The 21720-nt window shown below is 41.9% G+C and overlaps 1 protein-coding gene across 1 annotated transcript in view; it reads right to left on the bottom strand.

The window, feature by feature from the left end:
- LOC118424101 (receptor activity-modifying protein 3-like) overlaps positions 1–21720 on the bottom strand; it is a gene marked incomplete in the record, with an annotated part of 23234 nt that overhangs the window by 433 nt on the left and 1081 nt on the right. The window contains 3 exon segments of the mRNA XM_035832593.1: positions 24–789; positions 1502–1637; positions 5264–5345. Coding sequence (XP_035688486.1) covers positions 543–789; positions 1502–1637; positions 5264–5303 — 423 coding nt within the window.

Here is a 21720-nt window from a genome sequence, read left to right as displayed (position 1 = left end):
CTACAACTGAGTGAGGGGGCCTATGTTTTCTTTCGGCTTCCGAGAGAACAAAATAACTTTAACATGTTTTATGTTATTATTTACACCACGAGTTTAAACAACAACTATATACACGACTATAAGTATTTTCCGCTTATCTTTACGAACCAAGTATGACCCACAAAGAAGGCATATAAGTGAATATATGTGGCAAATCCATACGTACGATGTAAACCGCGAAGCAACTGGCACGTGGATACATGTATCTCATAACGTCTTTGTTTTGCACAAGGATCTCAGTTTACCTTCTGGCGCTTCAAGATATAGATCGATCTTGGGCATCCTTTTCCAGCGAAGATAATGATCCTTACTTTAAGTATTGGAACACGTCTTGGATCGATACCCATCCAGACATTCTGCCCCGCCGATACGTGACTTTTTCATGAAGTAGCTGGCAACGATTTTGAGGTAAACCGGTAACCAAACAGCAAAGATCTCTTGTCAACATCCTCCTCCGATAAACTGATATCTTGTATATGTTGTAGTATTCCATTGTGGCATTGTCATCTTTTATTCGCGTTCCAGTAGGTCCAAGCAAACACGGCGACCCACACCAGGATGGTCGGAATGGCCACCGCGGCGGCGAAGACGTCGTCTGGCGCGTCAAAATCAGGCTCCTGGAGAGGAGTGCAGTTCGCGAAGAAACGTCTGTGCAGGTCCAACATGAACACGTCGAACAAGCGCCTCCTGTCGGTGCAGTTCAGAGTCAGCGACACGGCCTCTGCGCACTTGGTGACTCGACTGTACGGTCTGGAGTAAAACATAAACAGGATGTGTTTATAAAGTGTAATAGATATATCAATAGATATGGAGCATGCACCGAGAGAAACATATACGTACTGACTAGACTTTGAAAACGATGGCTTAATAAAAAGTGACTTACAAAGAATTGTCAACCTTCTTCGTTTTCAGAGAGGAAAACTGTGAATCAACATTCCCAAGTCTTCAAAAAGCGGTCACACATTTGTTAAGGTGGGTTCACACGTGCGTATATATTCAAGTCGGCATGAGGTCCGTATGGAAGTCTTAGCCTCTACCATGCTCCACAGGTCGCTAGTAAAATAGTACAAATTGGACAAACATAGACGCATAATACGCCAGAGAAGTTAACTGGCCGAGTAGTATGATTTGTGACCCAGCTAACTCGTCTGGCACGTTATCTGTCGATAGTTGTCCAAATTCTATCATCTTTGCAGCGACCTGTGGAGCCTGGTGTGGGCTAAGACTTCCATACGGACCCTATACAAATTGAATGTATACGACCGTGTGAACCCACCTTTAGTCTGTTAGAGCTGGCTTGACACAGAGAATATGCAGAGTGCAAGGGAGAAATACATTTGTTTGAAATCCAGTCGTGTACAGCCTTTGTCCCGGTTTCTAAATACACCTATCCGTCATTTGGAAGCTGGAACGGAAGCACCTGGCTACTTAACTAGGAAAGAAATAGACCGTGGAAACTCACTCTATAGTCTGTGTCCAGTCACATATGTAAGAGATGTTGACTGAGTAGGTAAACTCGTCCTCACACCAGGCCATCCAACTGTCGTACGTCTGCATATCCGGACACAGACCCGCCGCCAACAGTAACTGGAGCATCACTGTGGAGATCGTATTGAAGATGAGTGTTATCTTCTAATGACATGTCACGCCTATACTTTAGATAGAGCAATCTGATGCCATGGCTATGATCACGTGTAAATCAAGTGCACCGATACCAAAGACAAGCACAGACATCTTCAATCTACGTCGTTTCCCCATCTGCGTCCTTATGCCAAAACATTTGTGGCGCTCTAAATTGTGGGACAATATATTTTCTAAGGCTAACGTCGCATTTCCAAACCGGGGCCCGGCCGGGCTGCTTGTGGAAAGGAAAAATACAAATGTATTCTTAAAATATACACAAATAATGCCCACCACTATTTTCTTTACGTATTGTGTTGTTTGACGTATCTATATCACTTTTCGTTTCCGAAAGCTGTCCGACGGTACCGGGCACCGGTTTGGACATGTGACGTAGGCCTTACGAGAATTCTTAAGAATATGACCCAGAAGTGTTAGATGTCTTGTTTGTGTGCAAGTATAAGTCCTGACTAGTCTGTAAATGTGCCTCCAGCTGATCTGTAGTCTCGTGTGTCCGTTCAGTATCAGTGCACAGGTTAATAGTACTGCAGAATGTGGCGGAGTGAATTCTGGGGCAGCAGTTTTAATCTCTCAACTTCGCTCTAGACGGAAGCCTTCCAAATGGAAACAACCGTCGTGAGAGTATACGTAACGTCATTCTGGGTTTAAGAGGACGAGTCGGCAGTGGTCCGTGTGATCGACTGATACTCTTTCCGAAATGTTGATACCAAGTATCCAAACCTTTTATAGATGCCGAGACAAAGAGACTCAACATTTATCATTGGTTTAGATACCTAACGTTGAGAGATAAGCAGAGAAAAGAGCATGTACCAAGTCTTTGGTGGCATGACTCGGCCTGGGATAAAACTCACGACCTACCCGGCTGTAAGTCCACGAACTCTACCTACTTAGATATTGCGTTAAGCGACTCAAAGGAACTGTTACAGTAATAACTTCTCATGAAACTGGAATGTCTTCAAGCCTCAAGAGTTCATTCAATTACTGTGATGCCTTAATTGTAATGTCAATTTCAATTTACATAGTAAAGATGTCATATTAATTGTAGCGGTTGAAAGATGAGAAACACCCCAGCTCAGTGAAGGCTTTGAACTCACCACCTGCTTCTAAACCGTTGTGACAAAGATAGAAAACAGAACACAGGACTTCATGTATATATATATACACAGCGTGCGGCATACGCGTAACTTTATCAACATGTCAACCTCTAGTCTCTACGGTTGAATAGGATTTCAAAATCAATTCTGCCCTGCGGAATATAGGTATTTTAAGAATCTCACTCAGAAAGCTTCATTCCACTACAGGACCAAAAAGGTATTTCTTAAATTTGACAAGAACACTAGAAAAGTAGGAGCAATGCAGACAAATACCCCAAGCGTTTTGCCCAAGTAGGTGCTTATCAAAGTGTTTAGGGTCAGGGATAGACCTTGTAAACACTGCCTTAGTGAAGAAGATTACCGTGGTGACATAGTATGTCAAAAATCGTAAACAGAAACATCCCCATTCTTATTACTTCCCTTTGTGGTCTTGTTTTCAACATTCGTCACACCAAGCGTTACGTAGAGACAGAAAACAAATAAATAAAGGCATTTACGCTGTCAAAAACATCCCTTTCTAATTACTTTCCTTTGTGGACTTTGTGGTCTTATTACTTCCCTTTGTGGTCTTGTTTTCACCATATTCGTCATATACACCAAAAGCTAGGTAGGGACAGAAAACAAATAAACAAAGCTATTTGCGCTGTCACGCAACTTACCATTCCTTTTGCTTCTAAGAAGTTGCATATTTAATGGTCCATCTTTTCCATGACTTAGAACCGTGTACCCTTGGCAATGGGCAAGACTTTCCTTATCCATGTACCCGGCAGTTTTGAATGGATATGAGGCCGAATTAGTCATGAACATCTCGGGTTTGTGTCGGAACAAGACGGAGTATTCTGTGCAGGATTCATTTCGGGGCTGAATCTATAGTTGAAGTCCCCCAAACTGGATGAACAATTTGCCAAAAAGGGGTAAGCCAACCAGAAGAAATTCCTGAAGCCCGATTTTCTTTGGCCGGCTGACTCTTTTGAAGACCACTCACCCAGTTTCACGATCGGTCCTCTTAGAACTGACATCTATAAAGCTCCGGTTGGAGCCAGGTTGAGTCTAGATTTCTACAATTCATCGTCAATTTGTGAGGTCTCGGTAGGCATGAATTTTCGTAAAACATGTTCACACTTTCCTTGTGTCTACTATCATCTCTCTATCTAGAGGCTCCAAGTAGACGTGTCAGCTGGCTGGATAAAAAGGGAAGAGTTTGGCCATATAGGGACAAATAAGTTGCCATGGGATTTCAGTCTTTTGCAGACTATCCAGCTATCTGCTCAGTTCACTCCTGGGCCAATTAACTCCTACTAAACTTATATTCCTAACTTGGTAAAAGTCCCTTTTTACTATTCGGCCAGGCCGGAGTCTGGTAGCCAACCGATGGCGAAGATTATCAGACAAAGCAGGGGGATCACAAACCCACCTTGACTGTATAGAAATCGACTTTCTTTAAGAAACAAAAGCAATCCATTTTTCCATGCTTTGTTTCTAAAGAATGAACGTAATCTATCAAAATCAATGTTACTGTTGTAGTGTTGCATGCACATTTGCGTGCATTGTTCGACTACAGATTTTAGCAACGCAGGGATACGCTAATAAACTATGAGATCAGCATTAATTCTAATGGATGAAACCGTTTTCCTGCGCTCCCTGACCTTTATGCGAACCCTGGTTCTGAGCTGATCTGTGGAGTGTCCGATGATTCGCGGTGTGCTAGTGATGACACCCTGTTAGTAAACTTGGACAATTTAGCGGCATCACGCAATGATAAATGACAAACAGTATGGACTCACGCTGAGGCTTTAGTAATAGATCATTTGGCACCTTCTTTTTTCTAGATAGACACAGATTCTCTAGCTCATTTACATCTTTGAACATGTAGATCACTGTAGCATTGTAAGATTTGTCAAATTTGGTGAAGCTCTGTTGGCACACATAGATAAAGCGAAGACTTAATTCTGAACAGAATACTACTTAACACCTACGGACATAACATATCAACAGAGAAGTATTAATGGGTCAATTATTTTACAGTTAGTCAAGAAAACCTTGATGCCCATGTTAGCTTAGTTTGCCCTTTATAAAAATAACCCTGGCACATAAATTTTGTATTTTATGACAGGCCTTTTCGACAGAGCTGCTGATGGCTAGTTTCAATTGAAAAATCTACTTTACCTTTTTCCTTCATGTATATTTTGTCATTTTATCACCATATCATCATTAGCTACAGACATCTAAACATTACTGAGTTTAAAGGCATACAGTTCCTATCAAAATGCATTTAACTTGCAGCTACAAAATATAATAGTAGTAAGTAGTAAGACGTGCCCGTGTTGTAACTTGTTGCATTTCTTATACCGAGATTAGTAGAAAACTATAGACGCAATTAAAGAACACACATTTCTTAAAATAACATGGGATCAAAGATAACGTAATACATAATCAGAAATCCGTACATGATACACAGAACATCAACAGATGAGAAAGACACAACTTACCGAACGTGCAAGATAACACCGTCACTCGTGTGGACGCCATCTTCCTGCAGTCATTTTCCGCCTAGATGCTTCTGTCTCTCACCTACAGAGCAGAACAGCAGATAACACACATTCTATCAATATTGTAATCAACTAGAAGCCATGGCGTATGTAAAAGCTACTGTTTTAGTGGCCGTGGATGTTAGCAGTGTCTATTCGGTGTCTATTCTTGACTTACCGTTGCGGTCACATTCGTAGCAAACCGTCGTTGGATTTTGATGTCGAAGAATTTCCAAGAAGGTTGTGACCTAACCGACCACCAACAAGAATGTAGGTCAACATTATTCGGCAAAAAGACAGTTGAAGTTTGACGACTCACGCACGAGTAGCCTAAGAACCGTTTACGATCTTACCACGATGGAAACGCGTCTGTCCGCAAACCTTTTAGCCGTCCTAGCGGCAAATCTGATGACAGACCGGATAAGTAATCCTATAACGGACCCGTTTGAAGATAAATATCTAAGTGTGTGTTCAGGCGTTTGGTGTGTGACAGGTAACCATATAACACAATTGCCTGGCGTGACAAAACCAGGGTTGACGTGATTAACTCACTGATAACGTTGGCAATCCTCAGCAAGTGACGTCATGAGCTATCGATTTCCGTCTCTCTCACTTCCAGTGTCTGTGATTATTATAAGTGTCAATGTAGCAAAATATCGCACGCTATGTTATATAGTTGTTATGATTATACATATGCTTATATCTATGTATATGGCATCTTACAACGATTGAAGGTTGCCGAAAGTTCTTGAATATACTATTGACGAACAGGACGATTTCACAAAGGCGAAAGCCCCTTGCAGTTGTGCGACAAACCTCTCGCCGTCAAGGACTTGCGTCACATATATTTCAGTTTTGTATAACGCAAGTCTATCCTGAAGTTAGCTGTCGTAAGACCGGCCTGTATCCTTGCCTCCAAACAGGCATGATGGCCGTGCGTCTACTAGAAACCAGGTAACAGTACTTAGAAAACTGATACTTGCATATGTCTGTCTGTCTGTCTGTCTGTCTGCCTCTCTCTCTCTCTGTGGTTATGTGTGTATGTGTGATTGTGTGTGTGTGTGTTTTGTGTGTGTGTGTGTGTGTGTTTAAGGGGGTTACTGTGGTAGGATTGTGTAATAGGCGTGTGTAGCCCTGGTAACAGTCTGGCATCTAGACTATCACTGTACTGTCAAACCTATCTCCAAGCAGATTCCCGGTGGCATATATAGGATAGTACAAAAGCCGGACAAGGAGTTATGGCCGGCAAGAGGAGGGCCGTCAGACCTCCGGTGTCCGTTTGATTCCATTTTACCGGCTATACTTCTTTTTTTTTTTAATATTTATTGCATTTCAAATAAACAGAAATAACAGAAGAATACATAATGACAATAGAGATGGAGACAATAACTGAGACAAAACATAAACATAAACCACGGATCCAAAAATAGATAACAATACTACAGCGGGAAGAAAATAATACCAACCAAATAAACTAATACAGCAGTATAAGGTAGTATCGTTTACATAAGAAAAGTAACATCAGTGTAAATTAATGGTAAATTGTAAACAAGAATAATCTCAATACATACTTAATCTCGGCTATACTTCTTGACCAGCTTTGATACTATCTTTAAGGCACCGCAGGGTCTGCTTGGAGACAACTGTCAAACGTCGGATTAAGCCCTAACGATTTTTGACGATCCAGCGAAGGAGACCCAAGAGACTTAATCCGCAAAGCAAATTGTTCCTTTTCTGCGAAATGAGGTCAGGTCACTCAGGGGGCGCGTAATCATGTTGGTAATTACCCGGAACTACATCGTTATAAATGATGTCATTAAAGGTAATCTTCTTCCCCATCGATATGAGCTTCCTTGTATTCTGTCATACCTTGGAAAAAAACCTCACACAAACCAAGTGATATAACGTCCTTGCACAAACACCGCACACATACGAAAGAGAAGCACTCTGTTGCAATTTGTTGACTGTTGCTGACAAATACACAAATGTTTCTAGATATGGAAAGCGGTTGTCTTGAAGGCACGCCTAATTTACCAGTGGCATGAGCCAGTATCAAAAGTGGCAACGGAGTGATAGCTGGCCAAAGGGAGTCATCAGCCACTCCGATAGAGAAACACACCCCTAGGCCGGCTTCACTCCTCTGGCAGCTTTTGATACTATCTTATGCTACCGTAGGATCTGCTCGACTAGCTATGTCTCAAACGGGTTAAAAAGGATAATACCTTGTAGTCATTTTGTACCACTTACCCAGTAGCTCACAACAGGGGTGCCTACCTCGTAGAGTAGGCAAAGAATGGGACACGGAAGTACTGTTTTAGTCGCTATGGCAACGCTGGAGTGATGTGTCAACACAGACCACTAAACTCACTAATATGTATTTTGCACCATGCGTAAAATATCATATGAACATAGACTTAATAGGACTTTAAACGATGTAAACTGTAACTCTGCACTCTGTATGATATTTTGTCTGACACTTACCTCTTCCCTCATGACTTAATAAAAAGTGGTCTGTGGGCCGATTTCAGCTTTCATGAATGAACAAAGGTTCACCAAACAAACAAACAAACAAACTAACAAACAAACAAACCAAACAACAAAGCTGCGCCTTACACAACCACAGTGGGGACAAGTAACGTTATGTGAGAATACAACAGAAAAATGTCAGAATCTACCATATATGCATTTCAGTATCTGCCTGGGGGAAGGTAACCTACTACCACCTGAGAACGACATTTATGGACAAGGAATGCTCTTCCTCCCTTTTGTCCCCCACATTTAGCATATTTCTTCATCTGAAGGAAATTCCAAAGTATAATCAAATCAAAATCTTAGTCCATACGTGTGTTCTACATTGTAAGCCGTTGACTCACGGCGTCACAAATTACATGATACATGACACGAATAATGTATTTACACAAGGGGAGAAGACTATATACGGAAAGGTGACACAAATAAGATGCTTGTAATCTCCACTGGAAGAAGTACAATACGAATAGAAATGGCACTTGGGATGTGGAACCTCGCCATTGTTAGTAAGATTAATTCTTCATCACATGTGGTTCGTATCTTAATCCTTGAAGCCTTTCATGTCGAACAAGCCAGATACATACAATAGCGGCTTCACAAAGCTCCATATTGTCTGTCATTTGTGTCTAACTCAACCGGACGACTTCTCACACGACCTTTCATACAGCCCAGTGAACATCGGGTTCAGTTGTAACCACTAGTCTTTAATACTAGGCCTTAATGTTGATCAAAATCCTAGCCCGGGAAAAGTGAAGAGGTAAAAAATGCTTCATTCGAATATCAATTCCGAGACATAAGATTTCGTGAACGACGTTTGTAAACTTTATTTTAGAAACGAGGTTTCATCATGACCTAGGAACACACCAAATATTAAAGACCATCCATCCAGGCATTCTCAAGTTATCGTACTCACACACACTAGGCAAATATAATGTATGTCACCAAAATTTCTCCACGTTCACTGACAAAAGCAGTGCTCCTTCTAACATCACAAAACCCACATATACAAGGTGGGATCATTCGTCTTTCACTGTCTTCGGAAAATAAGTCTAACCCATGAAATAACCCAAAATCTAGAGTTAGTTTTGTGACTGTAGTAGACACTTGCTATATCATATTCACTCGTTTGTTACCAGGAATTAATTAACCCACGCGCAAGAATTCGCAATAAACTTTCATTAATTTCATAACGCTGATAAACAGTGGAAGAGTCCATATAAAACAGGCCACATGGAATGAATCCGCTTAAGACTACTGCTTCCTCTGGGACCATTTAAGGTGATAATTCCTCTCCTGACCCTCAGGTGATCTTACAGCTGGAACAAATTACCTTATTTTGAGAGAAGTACAGAAAAGACTTGAGAGCAGTCCAAGACCTTCACTAGCTTTGTGCTTGGCCAAATGTTGTGGGCATTCCACCCAACAACGCTACTTAGTGATGACAGAGACTGGCTTTCGGTGAGAGTAGGAGGGATATCATGGGTTCGTCTGAGGACAGAACATCTATAAAATGATAACGAGCACAGATGCCCTCCAACGACAATGATAAAGTTGCTCCAGACGAACTTATAACATGGCTTTTGATCTCCAATTACTCGCTAAACCTGGAATTTTAAGGTGTTAAGAGGATAACTCATAGCAGGTCGAACTTTTCCACGTTATTAAATGATAACGAGCACAGATGCCCTGTAAAACTATGGTATAAAACGTTGCCCCAGACGAACCAATAATGTGCCACTTGATCTGCAATATCTCCTTAACTGGCTTAAGACTGGCGTTTTGAGATTTGAGATATTTTGTAGGGCAACTCATGCCAGCACACATCGGACGCATTAGGGTGCCGTAGTCAAATCCAGGCGAAATGTGTTGAACACCTGTTGAATTATGAATATTCCACACCATTGGAACATCTATGTGATGATAGAAAACAACCATAGAACTCTAAATGTTTGTCCCTTTCCAAAACTAGTGGATGTAGAGTAGAGAGATCTAGAGATGCCCCCCCCCCCCCCGCACACACACACTGAATACACGCACGACCTTGTCCTTGCAAAAGAATCTAAAAGACAACAATTTTATCATATGTAGTTTCGTGAGGACCTAGGTACAGCTGTGACATGGCACATGTACACATACGAGACGGGAATCATAAATCATATGCTTATCATTGACAGTGAATGAAAGTGAACGTGTCCACAAAGGCCGGCCCCAGCATGTGTTATCTTTACGGTTGGATACCTCAGTAGGACTACTATAGCTCTGTAGTCATGACAAATGACAAAGCCATCTATCATCATTGAGATGCAGCACGGGATGGGGGGGGGGGGTGCTTACTAGTAGAGAAAACAGACACAGTCTCCTTTTCTAAATCTGTACAGTATTATACAAAGGGGTTAACTGTGCAGCAACGTTTTGCAAGGATTAGAAAAGTAATCCCCCACTACTCTCTCCCTCTTCCCTAAAAGTTGAGATGACTGAATCTACATCTGAAAATATTGTAATGATACAAGTGCACACGTATGGTGAAATATAAGAGATGTATTATAAAGTCACGTTATAGTACGTACTTGCCTAAAACTCTAGAATACTCAACGCGTGTGAAATTTTAACGGTTAGTTGAAGTACGATAAAACCAGTCACAGGGGACATATCCAGCATGGGGAAACAGAGCACAACATACCTCAAGTCAGTAAGGGTCCAACTCAAACGACCACAGCGGTAGTAAGGAGCCCTATTTGAACCCTATCCTCACTGTTGGAAGTTATACAACACAGCAGATGATCGCAGTAAAAGACGTAAACATGGCCAGCGTCCATGCAGTTGGCACAATTTCTAGTTGCAGCTTGGCCACATACGCTCAATGATAGAGCGGTCCTTCTCGGCGCAGAGATGTAATGATTTGACCCCGTGACCCCGATATTAGTGACGGGTGACTGCAACACGCTGGCCGAGTTTCTAGGATACTTCTGGGGGCGAGGCAGATATGCGGAGGGAAATGACTAAAGATGGAGATTGAATTAGGCCATAAACCGGTAGCAGACCTATATACAGTGTGTCCGGGGCACTGCTGGTGGGTTCACAGGTTGGTTTAATGACCACCGCACTGTTATCCAAGCTATATAGGCTGCCCTATGTAAAATTTAGAACATGGGACGAAACCTTCTACATGGGAAATAGGGCTGCTCCGCCCACAAGGGGTGCAGAAATGAGTGTTGTACTATGAAAAATGTGTTGTACTATGAAAAAGTGTGGCCCTATTTTATGTAAATCAGTTCATAGTACCACACTTTTTTCATAGTATCACACTTGTCTGCACTATGGGGATATAAACACAGTAATTGAAGGGCGATGATTGGCTATGGGGTAGTGGCCATGCACGGGTGTCCTTGAAATAACTGTGTTACGTGGTCCTCTCAGCTCTTGTCTCTGTTCCAGAGTGTTGACAAGGAGGTAGGGTCTGGGTTTATCTACAAACTTACAAGATGGCCAGGAATTAGCCTCCTTCGAAGACATCTAACAGCGCTCGGTTCTTGTGCCGGAGTGCCGCCTGTCTGCAAAGGATGGTACAGTTGGAAATCCCTTCCGAGAAAAATGCGTGTTTTGCGCAATTTACCTGGATATATACGTAATGCGACCGAAGTTGTTACGATGTCTTTTTTGTTCAGCTAAAACGTCGCGATGATACACTGAGAATAGGGAACCATTATAACTTTAAAGTAGTAAGTTTTATAGACCTTTATATACTACTTATTAAGTATCATAGCTTCGTTACTTCCAATTAGCCCACAAAAAAATCCATACGGGCAAGAGCAGCCATGTATACAAGCCTATGCACGGAAGACAAATTAGATTTGGAGCAGCTATAGTAGATTTGGATCCCAAGCTAGGTATACCCTCCTTATCAGGCTCTATTTCTGATGACAAATCGGTTCTGTTTCTTTTGAACTCTGTTTTATAGTTGTATTTGTAGAGGCTCGGCCATTCAAGAAACCGAGTGCTCTAAAAGCAGAGTGCATGCGATAGAATTGATATGCCATCAGAAGAAAAGCCCCATGCCTGTTTTGGAGGTTAGCTAAGTCAACGGTGCCGAGGACATCTACAGACGTTAGAGCCACCGGAAACTGACCGTCTCTGAAATAGATAAGTGTCAATCAGTTACTGTAAATGCATCTAAGTTCGCGGGGATTTAATTTCGCGGTAGCGGGTAAAAGGACTTTTCACGGTGGATTTAAATTTGCGGTAACACCATAGACTGCAGTCTAATACAATAATAGAAAAATGTTCGCGGTGGTTCTAGGTTCGCGGTGAAGTGGTCACCGCGAAAACAGCGAACATGCACCGCGAACATTTCTGCATTTACAGTACTCCAGTCCTCAGACTGAGATCATCATAAGGCCAACTTGCAACGTAGCTAGGTTCCGCTTTAAGCTTGCCTTTCATTTTTACAGGCACTGTTGAATTATACAGAACAAGATCTACTACCACTGTAATCTAGTGACCGTACCATATAGCAAACCTCTAAGAGTCCATCTTGATTATTCTGAGAAGTTTTGAACACTTAGTTAAGATTAAGCCTTCTCGGGTTATCGTGTTCATAGACACATAACCTATATACACATACAGAGAGATAGAGAGAGATAGACACACACACACACGCACGCGCACACACACACACACACACACACACACACACACACACACACACACAAAGACACACACTTTATATACATACACATAATCGGCTGCAGCAGCAGACCTACCTATCAGCTATCAGCCAATCTGTGTCGCCCCAAATACCGGCTGAGGCCACCGGATTCGCCGCTATTCCCATGAACGCATGGCAAGTTCTGAGACACACGACTTGAGAAGGCAGCTAATTCTTTAGCAAATACGAATTCAGATGCACGACAAAAATAAATCTTTAGCACTGCCTGAACTCGAGCAATGCGTAGAATATCTTGCCTTTTGCAATAGCTAGCGACTTTTGAGGGACCTCACACATGTTTGACATGCATTTGATACATGTACAACTGTGACTTACAAGGTTAAAAGTCACAGGCCTCAATCGACCCGAACACAACCCCTAACAGCAGTGACATTGAAATTATGGAACAGGTTTATCTTATCTACTTACGGGTCTAGGATTCCTACATACTAGATGGAGGGATTTGTCATATATGACTATCGTATCGCATGCAGGCAAGATGTACAGCCGATAAATATTGCTGAATTTAGTAGAAGAATCCGTTGGTGTGAAGCTAGGGAGCAAATGTGCGATCCCTCTACGCCTAAGTCGTGCTGAAATTGTATCATTTGACTGTGTTATGATATGCAGGACCACGTTTATAACAGGTAATGATCGTGAATGTTGCACAAACACACACCTTTCTAATATGGGCGAGCAGTGCTGGGCATGGAGAATTATTACACATCCTTTATGCTGCTTTACGGATACAGAGATTTGATCGATGTACAATTTGTGCGCAAATCTTTCCATTGTATAAAAGCCTTTCAAATCGCCAATACATGAGGTATTAACATGAACTGAAAAGACCCTACACAGAATAAGCTTACGATAGAGCAGGCCAACGGGACAAATATGTTAAATGGCGGAAACGTACCTTACCGGGACTGGAAAGCCTTGGCCATCTAAAACCCTGTTACACGTACATGTAGCCAACCATGGCCTTTTCTCCAGAGCATGGTTGGGAGTTAGTTGTGTGCAACGTCATCTGTGGTTGGGAGTTGGTCGGCGAGGTTGCCTACAAGTCTTTGAAAGTCGTCGGCACGAGTCCGACCATAGGCTTTGACAAACTTAACTCATGAGAGTCATATTCTGCTTGACAGCAATTAGATCAGTGACCGAACTGGAGCTAGGACAGTATGGATTTCAGGCTACTCCAAACTCAGTGTCGACCTTGGTCGGGCGTTATTTGTCGGGAGGTAGGTTGCGGCAAGGTCCTGAATGTGTGGCAATGGTTTTCAGTAACCACGACAACACAGTGATAGAGCATTGCGGTCCCCAAGCTTACGGTCCCTACGTTTATCTCTAAGGTAGAATAAAATCACTTGAAAACACGAACCTTAGACTTGTTAACATACCTTTGCACAGAACCATTTGTACGTCGCCAGCTGAACCTACTCGACCCTTCCCAAACATCGCCGAACGAGAATTCATACGCGTGGCCTCCAGATCCGCTAAACAAATAGCGACGCCGCCCGCGAGCTCTCCCGGTAACAGGTCGGCACTATGTGTTCATGTAGCGGCCCCGTGACGCCAGATTACAACATGGGACACGTGAGTGATGGCTACTTGATAACCTCTGGGCTCAGGAGAATTGTTTCTCGTGAAAGTCACATTATGATGTAATCCTGCCAGTGATTTTTTTAAGCGATATCCGACGGAGGGGGCAAGGGGGGTGGGGTTTGGGGGGTGGTTGTTTTGGGCGGTCAGTCATTGGTCTTTTTTAAGACACCTCAGTTTTTATTTTTATTGGGTGTGACATTTCCAGTCCAGTTAATGTCCTTTATTTACGTTTCTGGGGTCAGCGGTCACGGTCAGACAAGAGAAGTAAACATGGAGGATTCATTTTAACGTCTTTAGTACACATTTGCTGTTTGCACTTCACGACACAGGAGATGTTACTGCTATCACTTAAAGAATTCGCCAGGGCGTCATAGTGGTTTACTTCACATGCAATAGCTGCAAACTTCGAAAAGGGTAGAAATTTAAACGTTATTGGTGGTACCTCACGGCACATGGGGCACCGGTACGGCACTGCGTTGCTCGTTCACTGCGGCACTGTTGTGTTGTTTTTGCCGATTTTTTTTTGTAATTTAGATATTGCATAATGTATACGTAAAAGTATCAGTTAGAAGACAAAATACACAAAACGTAACCCGCAGTGTCGCACCGGTACCCCAAGTGCAGTGAGATAACGCTTTAATACGGAAGCGACCGAGAGAGCGGACTCAGGCTACGACAACTTGCTTATCTTTGAAATGACCCCCTGCATCTTACCGGCAGGTGCATTTGACAGCGGTCTCACGTCGTTATGTGTAAACCGTGAGTTTGCTGATAAAATATTGCGCGCACAGTTAGTTAATAGCCCAACAAAATGGGTCAAACGTGCTCCGGAGGCATTTTAAAATTTTCCAACGGTCAGAATTACCCGTCGGTCCTAGTCACAAGATAAACGGGTCCAACCGGGATCAATAAGTCTGAGCTCCGGGGTACGATTTTGGAGTGATGGAAATATATATAGCATTACACGGTTTGCTGAATTATCTGCCGCTGTGTATTGAAAGTATTAATCAAACCATGTATCATAGCACCACGCGTTACAAGTGACTGTCAGAGCTGTATTGGCTAAACCGGGTATTCAAGCCGGGTATTAATATAAGGATATAGGGAATGTTGGGAAACTAGGTCTCAATACATGAATACTCTTATTATGAAGATGAACCAAAAGATATTGAGGCATTTTCAAGATCAATTTATTTCGATTTGCTGCTCTCTTGACAAATGGTTTGTGATTTTGAGCTCTCTCTAGTGTTATAATGCAAACTGGACATGTCAGTTGTCTGCTAGCCTGATTTAAGCAAGCTTCTATACAGCCCGCCCAACATTGCTATCATAGAACAATAAAAGAAGTTTATTTGCAAGTTCGTGCCCGAGGGCTAATTGCAAGTACGAGGGGGGTTCAATAAGTTCTTGGCCTCACCAAGAAATAACAAGCACAACTCAGATTTTCAGGCACAACTTCATAGTATGAAGTCTTTTATCAATATCCTCCAAATTACAAATCATTGGAGTCATTACTTTCCAGGCATTCGTTTTTTCTAAATTAGAAGGTAAGTGGGGAGAAAAAGACGGGTGAAGTGTGATCAGACAATTTGACCTCACACCTCAGGTTGCAGATCAATTGTCCACCTTTTTTTTCGTTATCCCTTACCTAACGTTACTGGGTGTCGCCTGCAACATGATGATCACAATAATTTGAATTTTGGTACACATTTATATAAGACTTGATACATGTACGTGGGGTTATCAATAAGTCCCCGACTTTACCGAGAAAAAATAAGCACAGCTCAGATTTCGAAGCATAGATGTCAAGTATAAAGTCTTATATAAATATGTACCAAAATTCAAATTAGTGTGATCATTACTTTGCAGGCGACACCCAGTAACGTTAGGTGAGGGAGAAGGAAAAAAACGTGGACAATTGACCTGACCTGAGTGTGTGGGTCAATTTGCGCTGCTGGAAGTTAGAAACCCAATTCTTTTTGCTTGAAATAGGAAGAGAATCATTATCAAACATTTTGACAACGTCTTTTGTTAATTTATGGCATGGGAAACTAGACCCACACATGTCTGATCACAATTCACACAACTTTTTTCTCGCCACTTACTTTCTAATTTAGGAAAAACGAATGCCTGGAAAGTAATGACTCCAATGATTTGAAATTTGGAGGATATTGATAAAAGACTTCATACTATGAAGTTGTGCCTGAAAATCTGAGTTGTGCTTGTTATTTCTTGGTGAGGCCAAGAACTTATTGAACCCCCCTCGTACATGGTATAAACATACTATATTAGTGCGGGGAGGGGCCAATTACAGCCCTAGACAGCGGGGTTTGCGTTACACAGACTAGTTGCCTGCTTGGTCAGGGGAAACTAAAAAGTTAAGAAATGTAAAATGTGGCATACATGCATATTGGTATGTATATGTACAATTCCAGGCTCCTACAATCACTGGACGTCGGTTAGAAGAAATCTTTATTAAACCCTTCTCGTACACGCAAACTCTTGGCTTCCTGGAACTTTATAGCTGCCAACAGCCATATATCATTTGTATCAATGAACCATGAGAGGAATTGACACCATTGGGAAATTAAGATCTATTCAGCCACAATTGAATAGTGCGTCCAAGGAGGTTGGTTAGACATCCAGGTGATAAGATATGGCAAAAAGCAGTTTCTCAAGCAACTGTTTCCAAAATCATATCCAGTTGCTTGATTGAGTAACTGCTTTTTGGCAAATTGAATAGTGTTCTTTTCGCGACAAATGTACGACCTACGGAAGCTTGTAAATGAACATACCACTGGGATAATTAACATTTCCCCAGAGACTCATGATACAGTTAACCTACCGCCATGGTAGGACAATGATGGAGATGTAGAGGGAGACATATCCTGGTAATAGCTTCCCTTGGTAACGTAAGTGGGTGTATAGTTGCCATAGTAAATTAAGTGGGGTGGCACCAGGCTAATATAGAACGAGTGGCTGAAAAGAAACGGAAATTCTTAAAAAGCATTGGGATAGAGGACCCTTAGTATCTATCAGACTACTTTTGGGGATGTGAAAATACTACAAATATTTAGTTTACGGGGAATAATCTGCACGAGAAGTTAAGCGGGTGTCTGATTTGTCTGAAATGACTGCGCCCTATTGCGTTGAAAAATTGCATCCACTTGCGACTTGGGGTCAAATTCCCTTGCGACGCATTTGCGTATAAAGTCCGGAAAGTTACACTCTACGTTTCGATACAGCTTTACAAGATAACCTTATCAGAAAGGACAGTGTACAATGATAAAAGATTTATCAAAGCAATATTTGCGCATGCAATCATAAAAAGACGTTTGCCGTTTTGCACCGTATTATGTATGACTTTCTAGCTAACCCGTTCCCCTGACGGACGTTATAATTTATAGCGTGCCATAACAATCCGTTTAAAGTTATTATTTATACCCCGGATAAGTGTCGTCCGAAAAAACGCCAAGGGGCTAGGGTAACATCAGATAAGATCTACTTTCACTCAAATTTATTACACGTACATCCTCTTTTTGGGCATACCAAAAACAGATAACAGAGATCAATGGCGCATTCTACCCACCGCTCACGTCATGCTGAACTGACTTCCCACGGTACTTTCTCCTCACGAGATCTTATCGCTTTATCCTCATTATAGAGAGAAACATGTTTGTGTCCTGTTCACGTCTTTGACCAAAACGTTGTTGACGACAACACCCAACACCGTTAATCCCCAAGCAAATCGTACTGTGGCCTAAGACAGTATCAAAACTGGCCAAGGGGTGTAGCCAGCCAAGGACGGTGTACATTTGCTACGAAGTTCTAGCTGACTGGGGGCACACCCTACGTGGCAAATACACCTCTTCGCTGACTACACTCCTTTGCCAGTTTTGATACTATCTTATGCCACCGTAGGCTCTGCTTGAAGATTAACGGTGTTGGGTGTTGTCCTTAACGTTTTGGTCAAAGACGTGAACAGGACACAAACATGCTTGGCTATCTTCAATAATTCACCTGCCAGAACAAGCCACTGGCACTAGGGGGCTCAAATCCATAGTACTTCTTCCCGACAAAATCAATCTGTCACCAAATGCCAATACCACAGTTCGTCCAGGATAAAAGACATAAAGATAGGAAGTTCTGCTGCAGTAACAAAGAATCGCTGGAAAGAGGTCCCAACTTGACCTTGACCTTCGTCTTCCCAAGACCTAACCACACGCCAAATATCATCACATCTAGCCGTTGTTGAGTTATACTGACCACAAATTTCCATTAACACAAACAGACAGATGCAGACGCACACACAGACAAGCCTAAAACAATACCTCCATTTTTCAACGCGGTAATCGTCAACAGTCGAGGAATATGGGGTATCTAGAGTTGTGCTGACCTTAACCTTCAAGTACATGCCCCTCAACGTTGTGGTGAAAAGAGTGACTTTTGACATCTGCCCTGACAATATCCATACTTGTACATGTATTCACACTCCAGCGAGTTCTCCAGCGTAGTACAAACACTGGGCATTATGTCAGATATGCACATGCAAAATTTACACACAAACAGTTGGTCCTTCAAAGGAAAAGTATTTGTGAAAAATAGGGTACTATCTGTAGAGTGAACGCTTCTGCGTCAGTAACAAGGGTATAAATAAACAAACAAATACAGCTAATATCTGTTTTGTCATGGTGTACTATACCCTCATGTGGAAATAATGATTTGAGTGTTAACACATAATCAAATATCATGGAACACTAATATGACATTTGTCACTACATAAGCATGACCGTAAAAACCTTCCACCGTAAAGGCCGGCCAGCAACGTTAAATGTAGTTCCACATATGCAGTTCTAAATCCAAGGCCCGTTTGAAAATGCACAGATCGAGAATAGTGTTGAGCACTACTTCACTACTAGTTTACATGGGCCATTGGCACGGACTAAAGTCCCTTTTGAAACCTAAAAATAGGGCGTATACTTTGACTCAACACGTTTTGTACACTTGTCGCTACTGTTTTGTACACTTGTCTCTGCTGTGAGAATGTTGCGAGAAGAAGTCCTAAATGTAGTCTTCTTCCACGTTTCAAGCCACACTTCCTCTACATTCATATACGCCAAAAACGGGATATGCCACTGACTGTAATGCTTTATACCGTATGTAAAACGTATTGATAAGCTCACCTGAAAATCTTCCCACAGAACGAAAAACAAACAGCACAACACCTTTTCTTTGCTCGCTACTCGGACGACTGACCCGATACTTTGTCCGGAGACGAATAGTGTAAATAGTGTATGATGGGATGTTCCACCCAGTATCCGTATCTAGGTGCGTTTCATCTACAACTAACTCTAATTTAAAAAAAAAAAAAATGATTCGCTGGTTACCAAGTCAAGAACGTCTGCATTTTCATAACGGGGTTACACTATTGAGCAATGGATATAAATTGTTTTAATGATAAATGAGCGAGGTACCCCCCTCCCCCCAAAGAAGTGGCACAATCCACAGCGACAGGTGTTTCAGAAGTCACGTGAATATTATGGGTGAATATTAAGTCGTGAGAAGGTCAGTAGCGACTTAGGCTTACGGCTTGTCTAAGTAGGATTATCATCTTTACGTCCAGGGAAGGGAACGAAATCCTAGCCCGACCCTTTCAGCGTTTGGCATTTCTCTCAATCTTGTTGGAATAGAAAATACGGACTATGTACTACATGATTTGAAAAGATAACCTTCAAATGTCACGGAATTTGTTTGGGCCGCCATATGCGAGCAGAGGTAAACATCCGTCTCTCAAATTGTGTTTCTGGCGCCCTTGTCCGCCATTCTGAAAACAGAGAGAGTGCATTTTTTCAAACAACCTTTCACCCGCCTCATTGTTGGCGGATGTGATATTTGTTTTGGTTTTGCAGACAGAAACATACCCGTGCCGAACAGACAATTCAAGTATGCTACCGAACATAATCTGTAGGAATGTCTACCATAACTGCGTGCTAGAATCGTCAAGATGTTGTGCTATTCTTTAACTAGTCAGCATACGACATAGTGAGTAGCTAGCAGTGCACCGCACCGTATCACTTCAATCCATAAGCGATAGATGCATACATGTATGCTCAGACAAGAAAATAAACTATGTTTATCATTGTTATTATGGTAACACTTATTTGTACTTTCACTCGAGCAGAAACTGACGTAACGTGTGTCCTTTGAATCACAAAGGATGTCAGCTGGATGCCGACACAACTGTAAATAATTCATGAATGGGAAAAAGCAGATGACTTTGAACTGCTTAAGTGAGATAGTCATCAGCAATTATCTAGTCATCAGCGTCATTCATTGCGAAGGAAATTGAGATAAGGACTTGTTTATAGACGTCTGAATTGATGATGAATTGCTAGACAATCGAAAAGACGTGATATCTCACTGCACTTGGGGCACCGGTGCGGCACTGCGGGGTTCGTTCACTGCGGCACTGTTGATAGATATTAGATATTGCGTAGTACTTCAAAGTATGACTTACATTTGACTTAGAAGACAACAAAATACCAAAACGTAAGAAAATTCGTTCTTTATCTCTGAAATTCGTTGAATATCTTTCCAACCCTGTAGTGCCGCACCGGTGCCGCAAGTGCAGTGAGATACCACATTAACTGTATATACGATGTAAATGCATTGTTCGTCTTGTCTTGTCTTCAATAAAGGCCATGATTGGTCCTCAGTCAGTTGGTTCAGTTTGTAAGTAGTTTATTGTGCCTAGCGATAGGTGACCCACAAAACTGTGAATTTTTGGTTAATCCAAAAAGGCATTAAAGCATAAGCAAAATGGTGACATCATCATGCATTATGATCAGTTAGTGTCATTACAATATGCTACACACATAGTACAAACATATGTTTCTCGCATATTAACTTAGTATTTACCATGCAGTGCCTGTTAAAGTAGTGTTTGAGTTCTAACAATGGTTGGTTGACCCCTTAGCTATGTGGAATTCCTACATCCAAACAAAGTCTTTCTTCCGTTTCACCACTTCTAAATTCATACTCACGAAAGAACTTGACACAGAGACCTCCAATCGCCTATAGGCATTAGCCGTTAATGGTGCACTTGCGACTATCTTGTGAGGGGTGATGTAAAACGACTTTGCCACTGATACGATTGGGAGTAAACGTTAAATTCTTTGTCAAGACATGAAAAGTTTGGCTTGAATACAGCAATGATTGTGTGCACGATATGAATAGAAGACGGTGTTAACCTCCAGGAGGCCGTTTCCTAACGACTTCGCCATTTCTACCCACCCCCAAGCTAGTCGTCTGGAAGCGTTACCACCTTCTCTACCTACATCTGCTTGGAGATTGAGACGGCCGGTACAAATAACTGTCTTGTCAACAGACTTGAAAATAGTTGAAGTGCTATGAAAATATACAGCAATTTGTCACTCTTGTGTGATGTTTATAGCTTGTTTTGCCAGTCAATGTCAGTGATGAAATATGAAACGTTTTGTGAATGTTGATTGAAAAAAAAAGATATTCCATTTCAAGATGAATTACCCGTTATCCATAGAAAATAATAAAAAAATCTACTGTT

Source organism: Branchiostoma floridae, chromosome 10 (assembly GCF_000003815.2).
Source record: "Branchiostoma floridae strain S238N-H82 chromosome 10, Bfl_VNyyK, whole genome shotgun sequence".
NCBI classification, from domain to species: Eukaryota; Metazoa; Chordata; class Leptocardii; order Amphioxiformes; family Branchiostomatidae; genus Branchiostoma; species Branchiostoma floridae.
This window is presented reverse-complemented; position numbering and strand designations above follow the sequence as displayed.